The sequence below is a fragment of the Rhinoraja longicauda genome, chromosome 25, assembly GCF_053455715.1.
Source record: "Rhinoraja longicauda isolate Sanriku21f chromosome 25, sRhiLon1.1, whole genome shotgun sequence".
Lineage (NCBI taxonomy): Eukaryota > Metazoa > Chordata > Chondrichthyes > Rajiformes > Arhynchobatidae > Rhinoraja > Rhinoraja longicauda.
This window is the reverse complement of record NC_135977.1, coordinates 31,706,218-31,730,327: the sequence shown is the minus strand read 5'-3', so window position 1 is coordinate 31,730,327 and position 24,110 is coordinate 31,706,218. Positions and strand designations below refer to the sequence as shown.

General features: G+C 43.1%; 1 protein-coding gene across 5 annotated transcripts in view; it reads right to left on the bottom strand.

Moving 5' to 3' along the window:
- The window catches only part of taok3a (TAO kinase 3a), a 132,194-nt gene that overhangs the window by 6,058 nt on the left and 102,026 nt on the right, over positions 1–24,110 (bottom strand). For 4 of the 5 annotated variants that reach the window (XR_013548908.1, XM_078421762.1, XM_078421765.1 and 1 more), the window contains 6 exons: positions 18,422–18,658; positions 16,212–16,340; positions 15,369–15,572; positions 7,727–7,966; positions 2,301–2,513; positions 82–264 (listed from right to left, as the gene is read on the bottom strand). Coding sequence is in view for 4 of the 5 variants with exons in the window: in XM_078421762.1 (XP_078277888.1) it covers positions 82–264; positions 2,301–2,513; positions 7,727–7,966; positions 15,369–15,572; positions 16,212–16,340; positions 18,422–18,658 (1,206 nt within the window). In the remaining variant the exon portion in view is untranslated. The remainder of the gene's footprint in view (positions 1–81; positions 265–2,300; positions 2,514–7,726; positions 7,967–15,368; positions 15,573–16,211; positions 16,341–18,421; positions 18,659–24,110) is intronic. The other variant, XM_078421764.1, reaches the window with a different exon arrangement.

Here is a 24,110-nt window from a genome sequence, read left to right as displayed (position 1 = left end):
AAGATAAATTATTCTACCCGATTCTAAAGTTGGTAAAGCACACACTATTACAGATGCAAAGCAAGCTTATTGTCAACATACCTTTTGTTCAAGACGTGCTCGGCGCAATGACACCAGTTGCTCCAGTTTCTGAAGCTCTCGCTCATGCTGTGCTTCAGTTTGCATCTTAATTTTGCTCTGGTAGGCATTGAGTAGTTCCATTTCCTGCTGAAGCTGATGTTTCAGGGCTTGGCACTCTGCTTCCTGAGCCTCATCCAGCCGCAGCTATTACAACCAAAACAATTCATCAATACCATGGTATTCCTCCATAAACTGAGATCAAAGCAAATGTGACCTTGACCTCAAAATTGTACATCAGATCTCTAGGGGTAGAGGTGGCGGCCTAATCTAATTGTTTAATGCAAGGCAGGAGTGGTAAAATTAACACATAAGTTTACTAATATATTTGGAATTATTGCTGAGGACAGTAAAATAATAATGCAGTATAGGGATAGACTATGATTTAAGAGGAGCACAATGATTACAAATCAGGAAGCAGCTTTTAACCTAGGGTCCATTTTGGGTGCAAGAGTCATCTCACTTCTCTGCTTCTTCCGATATTCCCAAATATTTTTCCTTTCATGAACTCATACAATTCCTTTTCGAATGCCTCGTCTGAATCTGTCTCCACTTTTTTTCTGGTAGTGCATTCTCAATTCTAATTCCTTGTTACACAAAATAGTCTTTCCTAAACTTGTTTTTCCCACTAAATCATCTTCATTCCGAACACTCCAGTTCTAAACCCATCTGAAAGAAAATGTTTCACTCTGCTGACTGTATAATTTCATGATTTAAAAATGTTTCTATTAGGTCTGGTCTCAACTCTCCCATCTTTATAGCTTATTCATGTAGCAAAAGCCCTTCATCAGTGCAAACAGTCAGTAAATCTCTCCTGTGCCTTCACAAAGGCATTCACATCTTTCCTAAAATGTGGCACCTTGAACAAGACAAAATATTCAAAATCTGTCAAAATCAATACTGACTTGTTAGTTCATGCTGATTTCCTTACTGATATTCTGTGGCTCCATTTAGAAAGTCCATTTATGAAGACCATATATATATGGTCCATATATATGAAGTCCAGTATATATTTGCTTCTAACTACTCTCTCAACCTGCCCTGCAACAATCTATACATACATAGTCCGAGATCTTTCCTGTAATTATCCCCTGCGGTCTATGTTACCTTTTTTCCATTCTTTCCCTCAGATAGTAACACTGTGCATTTTACTATTTTAAATGTCATCTAGTTTGTGAGCGCACATTCCACCAGCCTGTCTTCATTTCCTTGAAGTCTTTCACAAACCTTATGGTCAATTGCACTTCTGTGCTTTATGTCATGAACTAATTTATAAATTGTATCCTTTACATCCAAATTATTAATGTGTAAAGAAAAATACCTAATTTCTGAGAAACACCACTGCACGCTGGCCTCCAGTATATAAAACAACCATTTGCTAACCATTTCCTGACAGAACCATTCTCCTAGCCAAGCTGCCCGGTTCTCTGCATTCCACGGGCTTCAATGCTGATTGATCGCCATTATGTGGCACTTTATCAAATGCCTTTTAGAAGCTGGCATACATTGCCCTCCATAATGTTTGGGACAAAGACCCAGCATTTATTTATTTGCCTCTGTACTCCACAATTTGAGATTTGTAATGGAAAAAAAATCACATGTGGTTAAAGTGCACATTGTCAGATTGTATTAAAGGGTATTTTTATACATTTTGTTTTCACCATGTAGAAATTACAGCTGTGTTTTCATAGTCCCCCCCACTTCAGGGCACCATAATGCTTGAGAAACATGGCTTCACGGGTGTTTGTAAATGCTGGGGGGGGGGGGGGGGGGGGGAGGAGAAGAGGCCAAGTGGACAAAGTGACAGGAGGGGGAGGAGGAGACGGCAGAGGTGGAGGAAAGCGATGGGCTAACAGGAAGAAGCGGCTGCTGGTGAGAGGGGAGGGAGCCTTGCGGCGATGGAGACAGCCTTCGGTGGTGGCGGCACGAAGAAAGCGCTGTCCACGTGGGCTACAACGTGAGCTGCAGCAGTAGCCGCATCAACCAGACTGTGCGGTGGGTGAGGGGTTCGCTGGTGCACCCTGTGAGCCGGGGTAGCGTCGGAAGCTGGAGCTGGAAGCAGCCGGGGAGGCGGCACAAGGTAGGTCCGACTGCTATAAACCAAAACCCGCTATAAACGGGGGCTGTTAAAACAAAGGTTTACTGTACTACTATTCAAAGTGCATAGAAAATGAAAGACATACCGCCTGTGAGGCCATCATCTCATTGATACTTTGTTCATACTGTTCTGCCAGGATGGCCAGTTTCCGAGTCTGTTCCTCTTTAAGTGCTTTTAGGACCATCTTGTGGTCACTTTTTGGAGTTACCTCCAGCTGGTGGTTCCTCAGTGCTTTGTACTGCTTTGTTTGGACTTTACACGTGTCTTGGAATTGCTTTTTGATCTGTAACTCCATAGCCTGCACAGAATCAGAAGTGAAGGTCACATTAAGCTATACAAGGCCTTGTAAATCGGTTTAAGGAACTAATTAAATTACATAACAGTGTGTTATATGTAATTTATCGTGGGCAGAGTGCAATAGTTAGTTATTCAGGATTTCAGTTTAACTTTCCAAAGCATTACCAGAAAAGCTGAATGCACAACCATGCTAAGTATTACACATTTAACACGTTTGCTGTGATTATAAGCATGTGAATGAAAAGTAAAGCAAACAAATTGTCAGCAACAGCTTCTTTATAATGGGATCAAGATTATTATTGGCATTAATTTGGTTAACGACAATCCCACTAGGAGTGACAGGGCAATTAAAAAAATGACATAGGAATTTTACAGAACCACATTGAACAAATTTGATGACTTCTGTACATTGCCAAAACCTATAGGATTTTTACTGAACCAAGTCACTGGCTTGGATATGTAGGAAGGACCTGATGATGCTGGTTTACACTGATGATGGACACAAAATGCTGATTTTGGGGGAAGGTACTTAATTGGGGCAAAGCAGATGACAACATCATTAGGCAGGAGCTGGGGAGAGCAGGTTGGGGGCAGTTGTTATCGGGTAAATCCACATCTGACGTACGGGAGTCGTTTACAAGCCAGCTGATCAAAGTTCAGGATCAGCATGTTCCAGTAAGGAAGAGAGATAAGGAAGGCAAGGCAAGGGAACCGTAGATGACCAAAGAGGTTGTAACCATGAAGAATACAGAGAGTAGGAAAGAACTCAAGTGGGAATTGGAAAGACTAGAAGGAGCCATGAAATGTCTTTGACAAGTCTTGGGATTTTCCTTAATTTGAAAATCCCAAGGCTTTTGAAGATATGTTAAAAACGAGAGGGTGACCATGGAGAAGGTAGGCAAGGATAATAGAGGGTATCTATACCTGGAGACAGAGGATGTTGGTGAGGTGCTAAATGAGTACATTGTATCTGCATTCACAGAGAAAGACTTGGAGGACAGCAAGATCAGTATGGAAAATACAAATATGGAGAATACAAATATGCTAGGACAGTTTGAGATCGAGGAGGAGGAAGGTTTCATGGAGATGTGCAGGGAATTATTTTCTTTTTTTACACAAAAAGTGGGGGCCTGGAAGGCATTGCCATAGGTGGTAGTGGAGGCATACATGATAGTGGTGTTTAGAAGATTTTACATAGGCACATAGCCGTGCAAGGAACAGAGGGATACGGATCGTGTACAGGCAAATGCGATCTGTTCTACTTGGCATTATGTTCGGCGCAAACAATATGGCCCAAAAGGCCCTTTCCTGTGCTACATTGTTCCATGTTCTATACGGTTAGTGGCAAGACTCTGATCAGTATTATATACAGAGGGATCATGGGGTCCAAGTCCACAGCACCCTGGAAGTGCCAAATAAGTGGATGGAGTGGCAAAGGCGGCATATGGTATACTTGCCTTCATTGGAATGGAGTATAAGAGTTAGGAAGTCATGTTGCAAAACTTCACAGGAATGCTGTGGAGGTTTTGGAGAGGCTGCAGAAGTAGAGTACCAGAATACCACCTGGACGAGAGGATATTAGCAATGAGGAGAGGTTGGACAAACTTGGATTGTTTTCTTAGGAGCAAGCAATGAATGCCGAGGGGAGACCTGACAGAAGCATACAAGACAGAACTTTCACCCCTGGGTGGAAATGTCAAAAGATGGCTTTAAGGAGGGCAGGGCAAAGTTTAACCCAGATGCATGCGCAAGGCAATCTATTTTTTGTTTTAACACAGCGGTGGATGCCTGGAACATGCTGCCAGGGGTGGTGCTTGAAGCAGATAGGATTGTGGCATTTAAGAGGATTTTGGAAAGCCACATGGATAAGCAGGGATATGGACGTGCCGGCAAGTGAGGTTAGTTTAACTTGACATCATATTTACCGCTGATATTGTGGGCCGAAGGGCCAGTTTTAGTACTACATGTTCTATATTCTAAATGACCAAGGCAACCTCACCTGCACCTTATCATTAGTCATTTCCAATGAGACTTGGCTCATTATGAGCACTTTTATTAAGTCTTTGCAGATTGGAAAACCATAAATGAAACATTCTTATTCAAGAAAAGCAGCAGGAGGAGAAGGGGACAAAGTAGAAAGCAATAGACCAATTGCTTAACGCAACAATGTGGAAATGCTGCAATTCATAATTAAGGAGGCTGCAGCAAACCATCTCCAATATCATAATCCAATTTTACTGTCAACGTGGCTTTAGAAATGGGATGCATTATATGACAAATTTGACCCGTGCTTAAGTAGATAAGATGGGTAGATACAGAGAAATCAGAAATAGTCCACTTAGGTTTCCAAAAGCTGATTGCTAAGGCAACATAGGAAAGGTTACACAAGGCAAGAGGTCGTTGCTTTGGAGGCAATAAATCAACATGGATAGCCAATTGATTAACAAAAAATAAAAGGATAAATGGATTATTTTTAACTTGCCAAGCTATAGCTAGGAAGGCAGCACAGGGATCAACAGTGGGCTTTACCTATCTACAATCTATGTTCATGGTGCAAGGTGAAGGAAAAGCAGGTTGCGAGGGCAGTCTGCTGGTATTTCTATGGCGAATTTCTATGGCAAAACGTAAATTAATTCACTTTGGGAGGTAAAACAGGAAAACAAAATAATGGTAAGATTCTGTGGGATCTGACTAACCTCAAAGATTAGCATGCAGGCAGGGCCAGATTAAGCTAGTGCAGGGCCTGTAGCTAGGGGTGCCAACTTCCTCACTTCCAAATACGGGACAAGGTGACATCACCGCCCCGCGCCCCAAAGTGACCTCACCTAGCCAGCAGTCACGTGCTCCTGCTCCACCAATGGCGGCCGCCCGGGCCGGGCTGCTACGCGACCTCCGTTAGGCAGCGCCCGAGCCTATACTGTCCGGAGGTCAGTGTTGCCAACTGTCCCGTATTAGCCGGGACATCCCGTCTTTTGGGTTCAATTGGCTTGTCCCGTACAGGACCGTCCTTGTCCCGTATTAGGCCCGGACGCTGTAGGCCAGGCCAGTGTAGGTAGGATAAAACTGTAGAAGCTGGTTAAATTCTGTGCCTACCTTCTGGAGGTCGGAACAGTGAAGGCCCAGGCGCCGCCGAACGGAGGTTGCGTAGCAACCCGTCTCCCGGCCCGGGTGGCCACCATTGGTGGAGCCGGAGCACGTGGCCACTGGCTGGGTGAGGTCACGTGGGGCAGTGACGTCACCTTGTCCCGTATTTGGGAGTGCTATAATTGGCACCCCTTCCGGAGGTAGACACAAAATGCTGGAGTAACTCAGTGGGTCAGGCAGCATCATGGGAGAGAAGGAATGGGTGACGTTTTGGGTCGAGACCCTTCCCCGAAACATCACCCATCTTATGGACAATAGGTGCAGGAGTAGGCCATTTGGCCCTTTGAGCCAGCACCGCCATTCAATGTGGTCATGGCTCATCATCCTCAATCAGTACCCCGTTCCTGCCTTCTCCCCATACCCCCTGACTCCACTATCTTTAAGAGCTCTATCTAGCTCTCTCTTGAAAGCATCCAGAGAATTGGCCTCCACTGCCTTCTGAGGCAGAGAATTCCACAGATTTACAACTCTCTGACTGAAAAGGTTTTTCCTCATCTCCGTTCTAAATGGCCTACCATTATTCTTAAACTGTGGACCCTGGTTCTGGACTCCCCCAACATTGGGAACATGTTTCCTGCCTCTAACATGTCCAATCCCTTAATAATCTTATACATTTCGATAAGATCTCCTCTCATCCTTCTAAATTCCAGTGTATACAAGCCTAGTCGCTCCAGTCTTTCAACATTTGACAGTCCCGCCATTCCGGGAATTAACCTAGAAAACCTACGCTGCACGCCCTCAATAGCAAGAATGTCCTTCCTCAAATTTGGAGACCAAAACTGTACACAGTACTCCAGGTGCGGTCTCACCAGGGCCCTGTACGACTGCAGAAGGACCTCTTTGCTCCTATACTCAACTCCTCATGTCATCTGCTGGGCCGCCATGGACGGCGAGGGCGAGGAAAGTATCCACAAACTGAAGGAGAGGGCGAAGAAGAGGAAGGGGTGAGGATTTGGCTCTGAGGAAGGTGCTCGATCCAGGCTGTGAGAAGACTACGACTCCGTGGAGCGAGACGGCGACAAGCCAGGCCCTCAACGCTCGGTGGAGGGGTGGATCCTGTTTGTGACCGGGGCCCACGAGGAAACCGAGCAGGAAGGACATCTGCGACAAGTTTGCCGAGTACGGTGAAATCAAGAACCTGCACCTCAGCCTGGACCGGCACACCGGCTACCTCAAGGCCACGCTAGTCCAATCAATCTTTCCAACGGCTAACCCAGTTCCCATTATTCTGCAAACCTTTGTGAAACTTCAGGAAGAACACACGTGTGATATTATTACTTTCCATCCCACAGGCTCCAATTTTCTGTAATAAACTACTGTGAAACATTTTATCATGGGTTTTTGGAACTTCAGTTGGTTTCTTTCTGGCATGGCATCCATCATGTTAAGTGGCTTGGACATTGGTGTCATGGGACAATTCATGTCTGGGTAAAGGTTGACACCATTTTTAAATATAAATGCAGAGTTTGATTTCAGATCTGCAAAATTCACAGGCTCTCAATGAAATCCACAAGAAAAACGGCCACAGGCGTTCGTTATTATTTGTGGTATTCTTTGATTGGCCTTAATAAACATTTACGACAACATGAACGAAAGCTGACAGCACGGTGGCACAGCGGTAGAGTTGTTGCCATAGAGCGCCAGAGACCCGTGTTGGATCCTGACTTAGGGTGCTTGTCTGGACAGAGTCTGCACCTTCTCCCCGTTACCGCGCGGGGTTCTCCAGTTTCCTCCCACACTTCAAGACGTACAGGTTTGTAGGCTAAATGGCTTCGGTATAATTGTAAGTTGTCCCTAGTGTGTGTGTGTGTAGGATAGTGTAAATGTGCAGGGATTGCTGGTCAGTTGGGACTCGGTGGGCAGAAGGGCATGTATCGGCGTTATATCTCTAAACTAAACTAAAGTTAAGCTAAAAGCATTTGCATTCATTTGAGAATTTTGAGTTGTCTGCATGGTCATATTCTAATCACCGCGAGGTATAGGAAAAGTGTAAAACCACTGATTCCATTGGTGAAATGCAGACTCCTGGACATGTCCTGACACCTACACTTGAAGAAGTTCCAACCTTACCTTTAGGCTCTTTGGCTGCTGTCGGAGTTCCAGGACATGTTTTCGGTGTAATTCCCGCTCTCGGCGTGTATTGTACTCTGTTTGATTCTCCAGCTCAGTCTGATGCTGCAAACGGATTAGATCAATCCGTAATTTCTGCAACATGTTAAGTTGTCGGAACTCCAGCTCTTGCATAGACTCATCATGTCGGATTAACATAGCATGTTCCATCTCCTTCTGTGTCTGCTTCTTATTCACTTCCTGCAAGGGAAACACTGATATTAAATGCTTACATTACGTATGCTTTGAAAAACAACCCAGTAAATTCAGCAACTGGATGTTTTTAAACAATTGGTACAATTTCATATTTTGTCAGCACACAATCAGCATGTCTGCTTTATGTTGACAATTTCAATACACAAATTAGTTGGCATCAGTAGTGAAATCCAGCCAGGCAAAAAGCCAAAAATTGCAGATGCTATTAATCAGAAATAAAATTTAAAATTGCTGGAAAATAAACAACCATGGAGAAAGAACCACAGTTCACATTTCAGGCTGACAATGTTTCATTGGAAATCGAGGGGGGGGAAAAATCAGAAGACAAACTGCAGAGTGGGGGTGGAGAAAATGGAAATGTCTGCAATACAGTAGAGAATGAGAGGGACTAAATAATACAGATGGTGTTCGTGCCAACTGAAAGAGGGTGGTCAAGGCATATTAGCAGTAGGCGATCAACGGAGATGAATGAGAGAAAAGGAGAGAGAAACAGTACACCATGCCAGAACACCGAGACACAGAACACAGGAGACTGCAGGATATTTACAAGAGAATGCTGGAACGACTCAGCAGCTTGGGTATTTTCAGTGGAGGGGGGGGAAAATAAGTTACTATTATAGGTCAATGATCTCACCACAAAATCCAAAAGTTCAAACATAAAACAGAAAGGGTAGTTATCCGAAATCTATTATTCACCAAGGACGTCGAGATGGAGGACAAGATACTGCTCCTTCAACCTATTTAAGCTACCATGGAAGCTTTTATTTTTCAGATTTCTAGCAAATGCTCTGTTGTGCATTTCACAGTTCCAGAAACTTTCCCCCCTCTCCACTTGGCCTTCATAACAAGAGGAGTTGAGTATAGGAGCAAAGAAGTCCTTCTGCAGTTGTACAGGGCCCTAGTGAGACCGCACCTGGAGTACTGTGTGCAGTTTTGGTCTCCAAATTTGAGGAAGGATATTTTTGCTATTGAGGGCGTGCAGCGTAGGTTTACTAGGTTAATTCCCGGAATGGCCGGACTGTCGTATGTTGAAAGACTGGAGCGGCTAGGCTTGTATACACTGGAATTTAGAAGGATGAGAGGGGATCTTTTCAAAACATAAGATTATTAAGGGGTTGGACAGGAAACATGTTTCCAATGTTGGGGCAGTCCAGAACCAGGGGCCACAGTTTAAGAATAAGGGGTAGGCCATTTAGAACGGAGATGAGGAAAAACTTTTTCAGTCAGAGTTGTAAATCTGTGAAATTCACTGCCTCAGAAGGCAGTGGAGGCCAAGTCTCTGAATGCATTCAAGAGAGAGCTAGAGAGAGCTCTTAAGGGTAGCGGAGTCAGGGGGTATGGGGAGAAGGCAGGAACGGGGTACTGATTGAGAATGATCAGCAGTGGTCACATTGAATGGTGGTGCTGGCTCGAAGGGCCGAATGGCCTACTCCTGCACCCATTGTCTATTGTCTTCAAACTTCAGTTTTGTTCGATTTCTGACTTTTCCTAGATTAGATGGAAAAAACTCAACCTGAAATTACGCCCCTTTTCTCTCTTCACAGATGCTGCCTGACATGCTGAATATTTCCAGCATTTTTAGTTTTTGTTTCACTCTTTATAAAAACTGTTCAAGCAAAAAAAGTCAAAATACTTGAGTGTCTTATCTGAAATTTCAATGCAAGCTCCAAATTTCAATGCAAGCTCCAAATTTCAATGCAAGCTCCAAATTTCAATGCAAGCTCCAAATTTCAATTATGCACTCAAGCATATCACCCAATCTGCTCCCAAGAGATGTTCTAACAGTAAATGACAATGCAACATTCAAGTGCAATTCTTGCCCATTCTCTCATATACAAATATAAATGGCCAAGTATAAAATCAAAAGCATTTTGTCCTTAAATAATTTAAGGGCATAATCCGGAACATGTGGGATCATTTCATTCCAAAGCGGAAGAAAGATTCTAAGGGGAGAAAGAGGCAACCGTGGCTGACAAGGGAAGTTAGGGATGGAATAAACCTAAAAGAAAAGATGTATATCACAGCAAAGAGTAGCAGGAAGCCAGAGGATTGTGAAACTTTCATAGGACAACAGAAGGTAACAAAACGGGCAATACGGGCTGAAAAGATGAAGTACGAGGGGAGGCTGGCCAAGAATATAAAGGAGGACAGTAAAAACTTCTTTAGATATGTTAAGAGAAAAAGATTAGCAAAGACAAATGTGGGTCCCTTGAAGGCAGACACGGGTGAAATTATTATGGGTAACAAGGAAATGGCAGAAGAGTTGAACAGGCACTTCAGATCTGTCTTCACTAAGGAAGACACAAACAACCTCCCAGATGTACTAGAGGACAGAGGATCTAGTGGGATAGAGGAACTGAAAGAAATTTGCATTAGGCGAGAAATAGTATTGGTAGACTGATGGGACTGAAGGTTGATAAATCCCCAGGGCCTGATGGTCTGCATCCCAGGGTACTCAGGGAGGTGGCACTAGAAATAGTGGACACATTGGTGATCATTTTCCAATGTTCAATAGATTCAGGATCAGTTCCTGTGGATTGGAGGATAGCTAATGTTATCCCACTTTTCAAGAAAGGAGCGAGAGAGAAAACAGGGAATTACAGACCAGTTAGCCTGACATCGGTGGTGGGGAAGATGCTGGAGTCAATTATTAAAGAGGTAATAACGGTGCATTTGGATAGCAGTGAAAGGATAAGTCCAAGTCAGCATGGATTTATGAAAGGGAAATCATGCTTGACTAATCTTCTGGAATTTTTTGAGGATGTGACAAGTAAAAGGGATGAAGGGGAGCCAGTGGGTGTAGTGTATCTAGACTTTCAAAAAGCCTTTGATAAGGTCCCGCACGGGAGATTGGTGACTAAAATTAGAGCACATGGTATTGGGGGTAGGGTGTTAGGGGGTAGGGACAAGGATAGAGAATTAGTTGGCAGACAGGAAGCAAAGAGTAGGAGTAAACGGGTCCTTTTCAGAGTGGCAGGCAGTGGCGAGTGGAGTGCCGCAAGGCTCGGTGCTGGGGCCGCAACTATTAACAGTATAACAGTATAACAGAGCTTTATTTGTCGTTCGGCACCGAAGTACCGAACGAAACTACATAGCAGTCATAGAAAAAAAAAAGAACACAAGACACATAACCCCAACACAAACGTCCATCACAGTGACTCCAAACACCCCCTCACTGTGATGGAGGCAACAAAACTTCCCCTCTCTTCCCCACGCCCACGGACAGACAGCTCGTCCCCGACCGACCCGCACAGTCCCCGCACCGGGCGCTGAAACGTCTCGCGGCCGAACCGGGCGATGAAAGGCCCGCGACCAAGCCTTGCGCAGCTAAGTCCCGCAGCCGAGCCGCACCAGCGGTGAAAAGTCCCGCAGCCGAGCCGCACCGGACGGTGTTAAATCCCGCAGCCGAGTTGCACCGGACGGTGTTAAATCCCGCAGCCGAGTTGCACCGGACGGTGTTAAATCCCGCAGCCGAGTTGCACCGGACGGTGTTAAATCCCGCAGCCGAGTTGCACCGGACGGTGTTAAGCCCCGCAGCCGAGTTGCACCGGACGGTGTTAAGTCCCGCAGCCGAGTTGCACCGGACGGTGTTAAGCCCCGCAGCCGAGTTGCACCGGGCGGTGTTAAGCCCCGCAGCCGAGCTGCACCGGGCGAAGTAAGTCCAGCGGCCAGCCGCACCGGGATGTAAAGTCCAGCGGCCGAGCTGCACCGGGGGATGCTAGGCCCCGCAGCCGAGCCGCACCCCGCGCCGTGAGGAAGAGAAAAGTTCCCCACACCCACCCACCCACCCACACCCCCCACCCCCACCCCCCACACACCACCACCCCCTCCCACACATACACAACCAAAAAAAATATATAAAAATCATCCCAACACCGACACTCAACAAAAAAAAGACGGACAGACTGCTAGTCAGCCGCTGCCGTTAGGCGCCGCCACAAATTATATATATTACCATATATATTAATGATTTGGATGAAGGAATTAGAAGTAACACTAGCACGTTTGCAGATGACACAAAGCTGGGTGGCAGTGTGAACTGCGAAGAGGATGTTAGGAGGTTGCAGGGTGACCTGGACCGGTTGAGTGCGTGGGCAGGTGCAGTATAATGTAGATAAATGTGAGGTTATCCACTTTGGTGGCAAAAACAAGGAGGCAGATTATTATCTCAATGATGTTAGGTTAGGTAAGGGGGAAGTGTAGCGAAACCAGGGTGTCCTTGTACACCATTCACTGAAAGTTGGCGTGCAGGTACATCAGGCAGAGAAGCAAGCTAATGGCATGTTGGCCTTCATAACAAGAGGATTTCAGGATAGGAGTAAAGAGGTTCTTCTGCAGTTGTATAGGGCTCTGGTGAGACCACATCTGGAGCATTGTGTACAGTTTAGGTCTCCTAATTTGAGGAAAGACATCCTTGTAATTGAGGCAGTGCAGCGTAGGTTCACGAGATTGATCCCCGAGATGGCAGGACTGTCATATGAGGAAAGATTGAAAAAACTAGGCCTGTATTCACTGCAGTTTAGAAGGATGAGTGGGGATCTTATAGAAACATATAAAATTATAAAAGGACTGGACAAGCTAGATGCAGGAAAAATGTTCCCAATGTTGGGCGAGTCCAGAACCAGGGGCCACAGTCTTAGAATAAAGGGGAGGCCATTTAAAACTGAGGTGAGAAGGAACTTTTTCACCCAGAGAGTTGTGAATTTGTGGAATTCTCTGCCACAGAGGGCAGTGGAGGCCAAATCACTGGATGAATTGAAGAGAGAGTTAGATAGAGCTGTAGGGGCTAGTGGAATCAAGGGATATGGGGAGAAGTTGGGCACAGGTTACTGATTGTGGATGATCAGCCATGATCACAATGAATGGCAGTGCTGGCTCAAAGGGCCGAATGGCCTCCCCATGCACCAATTTTCCATGTTTCTAAGCTGGTTTATGGAGATTAATTTCCTTGCAGATTATTTCTTTGTGGTGTATTTTGCTGTCTATTTATAAAACCTCCCAAATAAATTAATCTTTGTCTCCCTCTCCCCAAACTGTCAGTCTGAAGAGGGGTCTCGATCTGAAACGTCACCCATTCCTTCTTTCCAGAGATGATGCTTGTCCCGCTGAGTTACTCCTGCATTTTGTATCTATATTCGGTGTAAACTAGCATCTGCAGTTCCTTCCTGCCCAAAGAAATTTCGAAGTAATTCTAGCTCTGATTAAATAAAACAGAAGGGAATCTAAAAGCAAGATTTTCATTAGATTGTTTACGTGCAAAAGACTTTGGGCTAAATTAAGTTGTATTCGGTCTGTCAGTCAAGCCCCACACTTCTCTGCTGAATGTGGAATAAAAAAGCTGCCAGGAGGAACTTGATACTAATGACAATAACCGTGGGCCACTGTGGTCCGATCCAGGAACATCTTCACAGCCTTCAAATGCAAGCAAGGTTGGAGGGCATTCGCACCTTTTGTGAAAGCTGGGAGGCACTCAGTGAGGTTGAAAATATTAACATTGGAGAGAATAATTACAAATAAATGAAAAAAATGAATTAAAAACATGTAAATATTAAAATAAGTTAAAAAAGGAGGTAACGTAGCTTATCTTCGCCTTTGAATTTTCAGATAAGTAATACCATTATCCTAATAAAAAGGGGCTGGTATACTACTACAGATTTGGTTGGATTAGGATCATGGAGGCAGATTCCCCAGTGTAATGCTGAAAATGGTTGGCTTCAGAAGTCGTAGAAGCTGAATTAGGCCATTTGTCCAATCAAGTCTACTCTGCCATTCAAACAGGGCTGATCTATCTTTCCAATCGCATTCACTGTCAATCTATCTATGCCTTTAAAATACCCAATGACTTAGCCTCCACAACTGGCTGGTGCAATGAATTCCACAGATTCACCACCCTCTGACTAAAGAAATTCCTCCTTATCTCTTTTACAAAAGTACATCTTTTTATTCTGAGGCTATGACCTCTGTTCTTAGAATCTCCCACTAGTGGAAACATCCTCTCTGCATCTACTCTATCCAGGCCTTACACTATTCGGTAAGTTTCAATGAGGTCCTCACTCATCCATCTAAATTCCAGCAAGCACAGGCCTAGTGCAGTCAAACGCTCATCATACATTAACCCAATCATGCCGGGAATTATTCTTATAAACCTCCTCTGGACCCTCTCCAACGACGGCACATCCTTGCTGAGATATGGGGCCCAAACCTGTTCTCAATATACCAAATGCAGTCCGATCAGTGTTGTACAAAACCTCAGCATTACATCCCTGTTTGTATATTCTAGTCCGCTTGAAATAAATGCTAACATTGCATTTACCTTCCTTACTACAGATTCAACTTGCAAATTAACCTTTTGGGAATTCTGCACTCCCAAGTCCCTTTACATCTCCAATTTCTGAATCCTCTCCCCATTTAGAAAATAGGCTACTGCTTTATTCTTGCCACCAAAATGCATGACTCCACACTTTGTTGTGCCGTATTCCACCTGCGCTTTCTTAGCCTACTCTCCCAACCTGTCCAAGTCCTTCTGCAGAGTCCACACTTTCTCTACACTATCTGCCCCTCCACCTTTCTTCGTATCATCTGCAAACTTGGCCACAAAGCCTTCAATTCTCTCATTCAAATCATTGATATACAACGTGAAGAGTAGAGGCCTCAGCACTGACCTCTGTGGAACACTGTTAGTCACTGGCAGCCAACCAGAAAAAGCCCCCTTTATTCCCACTCTTTGCCTTCTTCCATTCGGCCAACCTTCTATCCATGCCAGTATCTTCGCTCTATACCATGGGCTCTCAACGTCTTTAGCAACCTCACTCGCAGCACCATATCAAAGACCTGAAAATCCAGGTGAAAAACATCCACTAACTCTCCTTTGTCTATCTGGCTATTTACCTCCTCAAAGAATTCCAACAGATTCGTCATGGCCTTCACAAAACCATGCTGACTTTAGCCTGTTTTATCATGTGCCTCTGCTAATGGGCTCTGAGGGACTAAATGATGCATTGGAGTGAAGATCTGTCACTTAGCATGTTCTAGACTTGGCATATCTCCACAAGTCTGGTGTTTGCCTGAAAAAAAGATAAATGGTGGGCATTGACATGGATTGTTGGGTTCTTTAACTTCATTTTTTTTTGTTTTCTAGAGTAAAATCTATTTATAAAAACTGCTTAGAACTGAAAATGAAGAACAAAATGTATTTCATGAACATATTACTTCCTGCCTCACCCCCCACCAAACTTAAATACTGTCAAGCCAGCAGAGACATAGAGCAGGGAATGTTTCTCATTTTGTTATTTAGATCAACTCTGCAGCCACTATTTCAAAGTAAAACATTAAATGGGAAGATTCACACACGAACAGAAGTCTGATTTCTCTTTTAAAAATGTCTTACCTCACGTAGATGTTCTTGCTCCAAGTTGTGTCGCATAATCAACAACCTACGCTTCAGCTCCCGGCAGTTTCGATCGTACTGTAATCGTTGGCGGCCTAGAAGTTGCGATTCTTCTTCAGCCTGTGTGTGTTGAAGGTTTTCTTTGTGCCTGGACAATCGTTCTTGCTTTTCCTTCTTTGGTGTACTGTGATCTTCATTCATCTCCTGGAGTAAAGATGATGCCCGGATGAAATTAAGGAGACCGTGGAGTACAGGAAAACATGCCGGCAAAATCAAAAACGCCAAGATGTTTTATAAACGCATGGAGAAAGAGGATAACAAAAGAACAGAAAAGGTGAACGATGGAGGTCCCAAGAGGAAAAAAGTGTAAGAAATAGAAATTAGAAACAATTATAGAGGGAGCATATTAAATGGTCTGGTGATTTTAAAAATGCAAATCCCCAAGCCCTGAATAAAATCTCAGAAGATGTTTGGCACTATTATTTACAAATCCTCTTTGGCTACACGGGTGGTTCCATAGGACAGGAAGGTTGCTGCAGTGATACCACTGTTTGAAAAGAGTGCAATAGCATTGCTGAAAGATGGGAAATGAAATTAACCCAAATAGTTCAGCCTTCAAAAAAGTAACTAATCTGAATTATGACAATGATGTCAGATCTTGAGCCAAACATTCGACGGCTGATGTTCAACATTTCATGTCCAGCATTCTCATCAGGTCTAGTTGGGATCACCTTACAGGTCAAGCTTTGCAAGAATCTAAATGTAACTTTGTTTTGAAGTGGCGATATTCCCAGCTCAACACACCCATTCCACGCCAAAACGCACTCTCCTGTACATGCTTACTTCTTTAATTTTTTCTTTGCAAAATTTGTACTGGCGCCTCTGACTTTCTAAAAATATAGTCAGTTCCTTTTTTTGTTGGGCTGCAATGTGCTGCTGTGTTTTCTTTTCGTCCTGTGCTGCTATCTTCATCTGAAAGAAGCAAAGTTAACATTTATTATCTGCAAAGGATAACAGCAATGAAACCAAGAAAACAGTATTATATACCCACCCAACATTAAATGGAGGTTAAATAATTTTTCTACCAAACAAAGAAACGACAAGTTTTGGCTCATGTAAAATCAATCAAGAATATAGACTCATCACATTGCTCTAGAATTTGACAAGTAATAATGGGAAATTTGAGGAATGTTCAAAAACATGAACAATAATAATTGTTACTACCAGCAATTTAGCAGGCTATTTTTTATTAAAAGAGCCATTTTAAAATTCAACTTGAAGGCTATGCAGTTAAAAAAATTAATCGCTAATTTAGCAGAAGGAGGGATAGTAAGATGAATGACCCGAGAGAAGATCAAGGTGGTGTAGCAATGGAAAAGAAATTGGGAAAGAAAGAGGTTTAGGGATAATAAGCAATGGACAACTTGCAAATGTAAGGACCATTTTTGCACGTACACAAATCTGACAAATGAGGCGAGCGAATTTAGTTGCATGCAGCCCCACGGACTGTTTTGTGAAAACAATAGAGATCGTGCTCAGGAAGAATGGGAACATAATACAACACTTTAACAGAAAGAGAAAAGGAGCAACAGAGAATTAAAAGACAGATCACTATGAATACAACGGAAGAATAGAGAAGATAGAGAAGATATTGCATTGCTGGATTATATTTCAGGCATCAAAACAATGGGAAAATGGAAGAGCAAACCTAATAGAAAATGGTAGGAAATGTTGAGATAGCAGTTATTTTGAATAATTCCAATGTAGATAAGATGATTGCAAGGGTCATGAGGGGGAAAGTATTCCAAAGACATTTCTTGGTGAGTATGTTTTCAGCATTTTGGGAAGGGGAAAGGGGCAGCACTGGACCTAATTCTAGACTACAAGTAGGAGAAATCTGTGGGAGCAGAAAGAGGAATATCCAATGTGAAAACATTCACATGCAGAAATAGTTTCCTCCCACATCCTAAAAATGTGTGGGTTTGTAGGTTAATTGGCCTCTGTAAGTTGTCCCTCGTGTGTCAGGAGTGGATGAGAAAGTGGGACAACACACAACCGTGTGAGCAGGTGATGGATGGTTGCGTGGACTCGGTGGGCTGAAGGGCCCATTTCCATGCTGTACTTCCAAACTAAGCAAACAAGGATCATAATGAATTCCATACAATTTTGAGAAACACTTCATCTCCTGCCTGGCACAAAGCAGCCTTCACAACGCAATACTGAATTCTCCAACTTTAGCTAATGCACTCTTTATGGGTGTATCAGAACTGCCCATTTCCACCTGTCATTATTTTGGGTCAGATTCTCTTTTTTTCCCCCTATGTGTATAGTCTGAGTGGCAGCTATCACAAGAAATGGCCTGCAGGGCATATTCTGTTGCGAAGATAGACACAACATGCTGGAGTAACTCAGCGGGATAGGCACCATCTCTGGAGAAAAGGAATGGGTGACATTTCGGGTCGAGGCCCTTCTTCAGACTGATGTCAGGAGAGTGGGCGGTACAGAGATAAAATGTAGTCAGAGACCGTAAGACTGTTGGGAGACCTGGGAAGGGGGAGGGGATGGAGAGAGAGGGAAAGCAAGGGCTACATGAAGTTAGAGAAGTCAATGTTCATACCGCTGGGGTGTAAGCTACCTTCCTAAGCATTTATTCACATAATGCTGGAGTAACTCAGCAGGTCAGGCAGCATCTCGGGAGAGAAGGAATGGGCGACGTTTCGGGTCGAGACCCTTCCTACACATGTTCTGTCACCTTGGTATTAGCAACACATTGCACAGACAAAGCAGCATAATCTTCTACTTAACGGCCATACGAAAGTAATTTGGTATCACATGATAAAGGGATATTGTCTTTGTTCTACCCATCTCTCTCTCCCTCCCCCCCCCCCCCCGACACACAACTTACTCTGCAAATTAAAACTTAATGCCACTTTTCTCTTCAAAAGGACTAAGAAACAAAGTGGACAGTCTAGAGTTACAGAAATGTTTATTTTTATAGCTTTGCTGCCTTCCCTTACAAGACATTTGCATTATTGATACAATGCTAATCTTACCTCCTTTTCCATGGAAATCTGTTGCTTTTTTGCCAATTTCTCCAATTCAATGGATGCATTATTACATTGTGTTTCTACTTCCTTTTCCAACCTTAGACGATGTTCGTCCATCTCAGCCTTCAACTTATTCTCTAAAGCCATCAACTGCTTCTGGTGCTGTCTTCGCATCCGCTTGTAGCCCGACATCTGTTCACGTAATTCGTTTTCCTGTTCATGCTCATGGATCTGTCTTGTAACCTAGGAGCAAGAATAAAACCATGAAACAGAAATGACCAATTATATCTACTTATTTAAACAAAATAGGGAAAGTAAAATAAAACATATCTAGTTAGTTAACATTATTTCGATAATGACTCGTTAATATTTTTAGGTATTAGTTGAGGGATTAGTTGGTTAATGTAGGGATAATTTTCCTGCTTTTCAAAATAATGGCAAGCGCAGGCTCGTCGATCGTTTTGCTGAACACCTCCGCTCAGTCCGCTTGACCTACCTGATCTCCTGGTTGCTCAGCACTTTAACTCCCCCTCCCATTCCCAATCTGACCTTTCTCTACTGGGCTCCTCCATTGTCAGAGTGAGGCCCAGCACAAAATGGAGGAACCTCATATTTCGCTTGGGTAGCTTACACCCCAGCGGTATGAACATTCACTTCTCTAACTTCAAGTAGCCCTTGCTTTCCCTCTCTCTCCATCCCCTCCCCCTTCCCAGTTCTCCCACCAGTCTTACTGTCTCCGACTACATTCTATCTCTGTCCCGCCCACTCCACTGACATCAGTCTGAAGCAGGGTCTCGACCAGAAACGTCACCCATTCCTTCTCTCCAGAGATGCTGCCTGTCCCACTGAGTTACTCCAGCATTTTGTGTCTACCTTTGATTTAAGCCAGCATCTGCAGTTCTTTCCTACACATCAAATTAGTTTTGGTTGGTTAAAATATCGGGAATGGAAACTGAACCTGCAGTCTTCCAATTTAAATGTGGCATGTTACCTCACCAATGCTCGGGTAAAAGACATGTTAAAAACAGTGTGGACTATTTTGCAGGAGTAATGAAATGGCTCACAGTATCGATATTCTACAGAAAACAGGACTGAGATCCTTCGGTCATACTTTCAGGAGCAGAAATTAGAAATTCAAACTTAACAGTTAACAGAGAAGCAAAAGTAGAGTCAAGAGGCACACAGAGGAGGGATTGGGCACTTGCACTAGTTACACCACATAGGAAAACATAGAAAATAGGTGCAAGAGGAGGCCATTTGGCCCTTCGAGCCAGCACCGCCATTCATTGTGATCATGGCTGATCATCCACAATCAGTAACCTGTGCCTGCCTTCTCCCCATATCCCTTGATTCCACTAGATCTAGAGCTCTATCTAACTCTCTTTTAAATTCATCCAGTGAATTAGCCTCCACTGCCTTCTGTGGCAGAGAATTCCACAAATTCACAACTCTCTGGGTGAAAAAGTTGCTTCTCACCTCAGTTTTAAATGGCCTCCCCTTTATTCTTAGACTGTGGCCTTTGTTTCTGGACTCCCCCATCATTGGGAACATTTTTCCTGCATCTAGCTTGTCCAGTCCTTTTATAATTTTATACGTCTCTATCAGATCCCCTTTCATCCTTCTAATCTCCAGTGAATACAAGCCCAGTCTTTCCAATCTTTCCTCATATGACAGTCCCTCCATCCCAGGGATTAGCCTTGTGAACCTACGCTGCACTGCCTCAATAGCAAGGATGTCCTTCCTCAAATTAGGAGACCAAAACTGCACACAGTACTCCAGATGTGGTCTCACCAGGGCCCTATACAACTGCAGAAGGACCTCTTTGCTCCAATCCTCTCGTTATGAAGGCCATCATGCCATTAGCTTTCTTCACTGCCTGCTGTACCTGATCGCTTGCTTTCAGTGACTGGTGTACAAGGACACCAAGGTCTCGTTGCACTTCCCCTTTACCTAATCTGACACCATTGAGATAATAATCTGCCTGCTTGTTTTTGACGCCAAAGTGGATAACCTCACATTTAAATACATTATGCTGCATCTGCCATGCATCTGCCCACTCACTCAACTTGTCCAAGTCACCCTGCAACCTCCTAACATCCTCTTTGCAGTTCATTCCATCATCCAAATCATTAATATATATTGTAAATAGTTGCGGCCCCAGCACCGAGCCTTGTGGCACTCCACTCGCCACTGCCTGCCATTCTGAAAAGGACCCATTTATTCCTACTCTTTGCTTCCTGTCTGACAACCAATTCTCTATCCATGCCAATAATTGAGAGTCATTTGCAGAGTATATGGGATATTGTTTCATGAATTGAGGTATTAAATGTAAAAATCAGGGAAAGCATTCTGAACTTTTATAAAGCTCTGGTTACTCATATTTAAGAGTATTGCGCCAGTTCTAGAAACCATACCTAAAGGAGGACATGACAGATTTGGCAGAATAGTTCCAAGAACAAGAACTTTTAGCTGCATTGTAGACCGAAGAAGCCGGAGCTGTTATTAATGGGAAGGACATTAAGTGGGGACTTGAAGAGATGTACAGGGATTGAGGCAAGTGGATAAAACAAAGCCACTCCCATTAGCTGCTGGTAAAAATACAGGACATATTTAAAGCTTTGACAAAAGATACAAATGGAATGTAAAGATGATTTTTTCAATATTACACAGTAAATAGTAATTACCTGGAATTCACAACTTACAAGGGTGGCAGAAGTGAAGACGATCAATGATTTCAAAGAAAAATTGGATTGGCACATGAGAGACAAACTTAATATCTAGATAAAGCTATGAGGATATATATACCAGAGGAATGGCAATAATTGGATTACTCAACTGAGTGCTGGCATTGGCTTGATGGGCCAACTGGCTTCCTTCTGTGCCCATGATTCAATTGGTACCATCAATTGAACCATGAGCATTTAGCTATTTTGCAATCTCAGAGATCTAGCCAGTACATATTATTCAGCTGCAAGTAAAAATAAAATGACTTTCTATGGAATATAAAATGTGAATTTGAACCAAATTTTATTCCTAGCCTATGGCATACAATGTCATTTTTAATTTATGGTTCCCTGTTTAAGGTACCCCAATTTTACAATTGCATCAGTTCTTAATTGCATAAAAAAATTAACAAGTAATCCATGACCCTTGAATTGAATGAAAACAAAGCAAAATTAATGAAATATGATCGCAGTGGAACAAAACTAAATTACTAATAAAACTAAACTGCAGATGCAGGTTTACACCAAAGATAGGCAACATGCTGAGGTAAATTAGTGAGTCAGGCAGCATCTTTGGAGAAAATGGGCAAGTGACAGTTTTGGGTGTGAAGAAGGGTTTTGACCTGAAACATCACTTGTCTATTTTCTTAAGAGATGTTGCCTGACCCGTTAATTTACTCCAGCAATTTGTGTCTAATGTTGGTATAAAACTATATTACTTTCAGTTTAGAGATACAGTATGGAAACAGGCAGTTCGACCACCAAGTCCACGCTGAATATTGATCACTAGTTCTACGTTATCCAATCTTCCCACTCCCTTCACACTAGGGGCAACTTACCTATTGACCTACAAACCAACACATCTTTGGAATGTGGGAGGAAACTGGTCCACCCGTTGGAAACCCAAGCACTTGGAGGAAACCAGTGTGGTCACTGGGGAAACGTGCAAACTCCGCACAGATAGCGCCCGAGGTCAGGACTGAACCCGGGTCTTTGGTGCTGTGAGGCACCTCTACCAGCTGCGCCACCATGTTACACTACAAGTTATTTTTTGCATTGTGATACGGAAATCATGTTCCTAATTACCTTTGCCCAATAAAAGCACACTAAGCTATAGACATTTTCTCAATTCTACCCAAAATACTGTGGATCACGAGTTTACATTTTGACCACAGATACTGCCCTCAACTTTCATTCAATGCATTAACAATTTCCCTGCCATTAAATATTTAAAATTTGTTTGGTGATGATTTTGCCATTTTCTTGAGGTAGATAATAGGCTGGAAGAGAGAGAGTGATGGGGTACACATTTGTAAGTTGCATCACTTGCCAGCCTTCTATCACAAAATTATAAAAATGTATCAACCATGAAATGATTCAAAAAAATTATTCTTTGCTATATGAAATAAAAATGAGCTTTTAAGACAACATACCAGGCCTCACATATTGCTTAGCATTGATTTTGATTCCAAAAATCTAATGTAGGCAGTTGTCACTGCATAAATGTTTGAATCTAATATTCAATATTTAAAGAAGGCCGAGTGTTCAGGTTCGATATCATACATGTTCCAGATTTACAGATTTTTGATAGTGCAGTGAACCCTTATTATAACAGATCATGGAGGGGGGGGGGAGAGGGATGACGTTCGTTATTGCCGATTGTCCACTATAACTGAGAAAGGGAGAGGGGTAATTACTAACTAGTTTCACCCATGGCCGGGGGGGGGGGGGGGGGGAGAAGCAAGGTGCCGGGGGGTTATACCAGGGCTGGAAAGCCTCAAGAGCTTCTAAAATAATCTAAACGTTAAGTACGATGTGCTCTTTCATTCTCGCTCTGCTGTCTGAGAATGCCTCAGTGTGATTGGGTGCTCAGCCAGCTCAATGACATCATGCTTTCTGTGCACTGGGAAGCTTTGCACTGAAGCCTGGCAGAAACCCTCATCAGGGAAAGGGAAACCTACACCCGAGATGGCAAGGTTTTTGAAGGTGGTTTTCATCACAGTCACAGCTGAGGATCATCCCTTTGTCAAAATCAAGGTCGTAAAAATGTGAGAAGCAAGCGCCGTGATTTTAAGATGGAAATTATATTAAAAAATCCAGTTTTCACCACATGAAGCAAAAGCGAATACTCAGTGAAATGATAAACTCATGTTCAGAATAACCTGCCCTCTGAAAGGGAATTCCCAGTATTCTACCACTCTTGAGTCCCAAGTTGCTATGTACTGTAGGATAGGAATTTGCCCAACAATCTCCCATGTTTGAGAGCAAGACTGATCACTGCAGAGATAACTTAGGGAAGAGAATGTCAGATGAGTGGTCTGACGGAACGTGTATTACTGTTTGCAATCAGGGTTTGGGGAGGGGGTCGCTGAGAAAATCAGTTAGATGATGAGCAATGATTTTCTTCCGCAATGTACTCAGATCTGAAAATGTTCCTCCAAATCTGAGATACTGGATACCTGTGGTCTATAGACACAATTAAATCTGATCTCCCTCAAAGGGCATAATTTAAAGCTCCCAATCAAACAAGTGTCATGGGAACATTTTGCGGCCTTTCAAGAAGATCACTAGGAGATTAATCAAAAGCAGCCTCATTCAGAGAGCTCCACTGGTAGAGCATTCAAAACTTGGGGAGGATATTGTTCAGAATTTACAGGAAATAAATACTCTTGTTCAAAAATGCTGCACATTGTTCAAAATAACCAAGCATTATGGACGAAAATGTAATTCTATAATACTTGATACTTAATATATTTTTGATCAGGTAAGATACAAGGTGGTATTTGCATATGAAAAGTAAATAAGTAACACTCAAACAAATAAAATAGTAAAACCTATAAATTTTCTTTTTTTCGATAATTCTATATGCTATATTGAAAAAGAGTGTATACTGCAAAATTTGAAATTTGAAATAGAAAAACTAAAAATAAATAGGTCAATGATATTGTAACAGGACTACTTCTGTCCTAGTG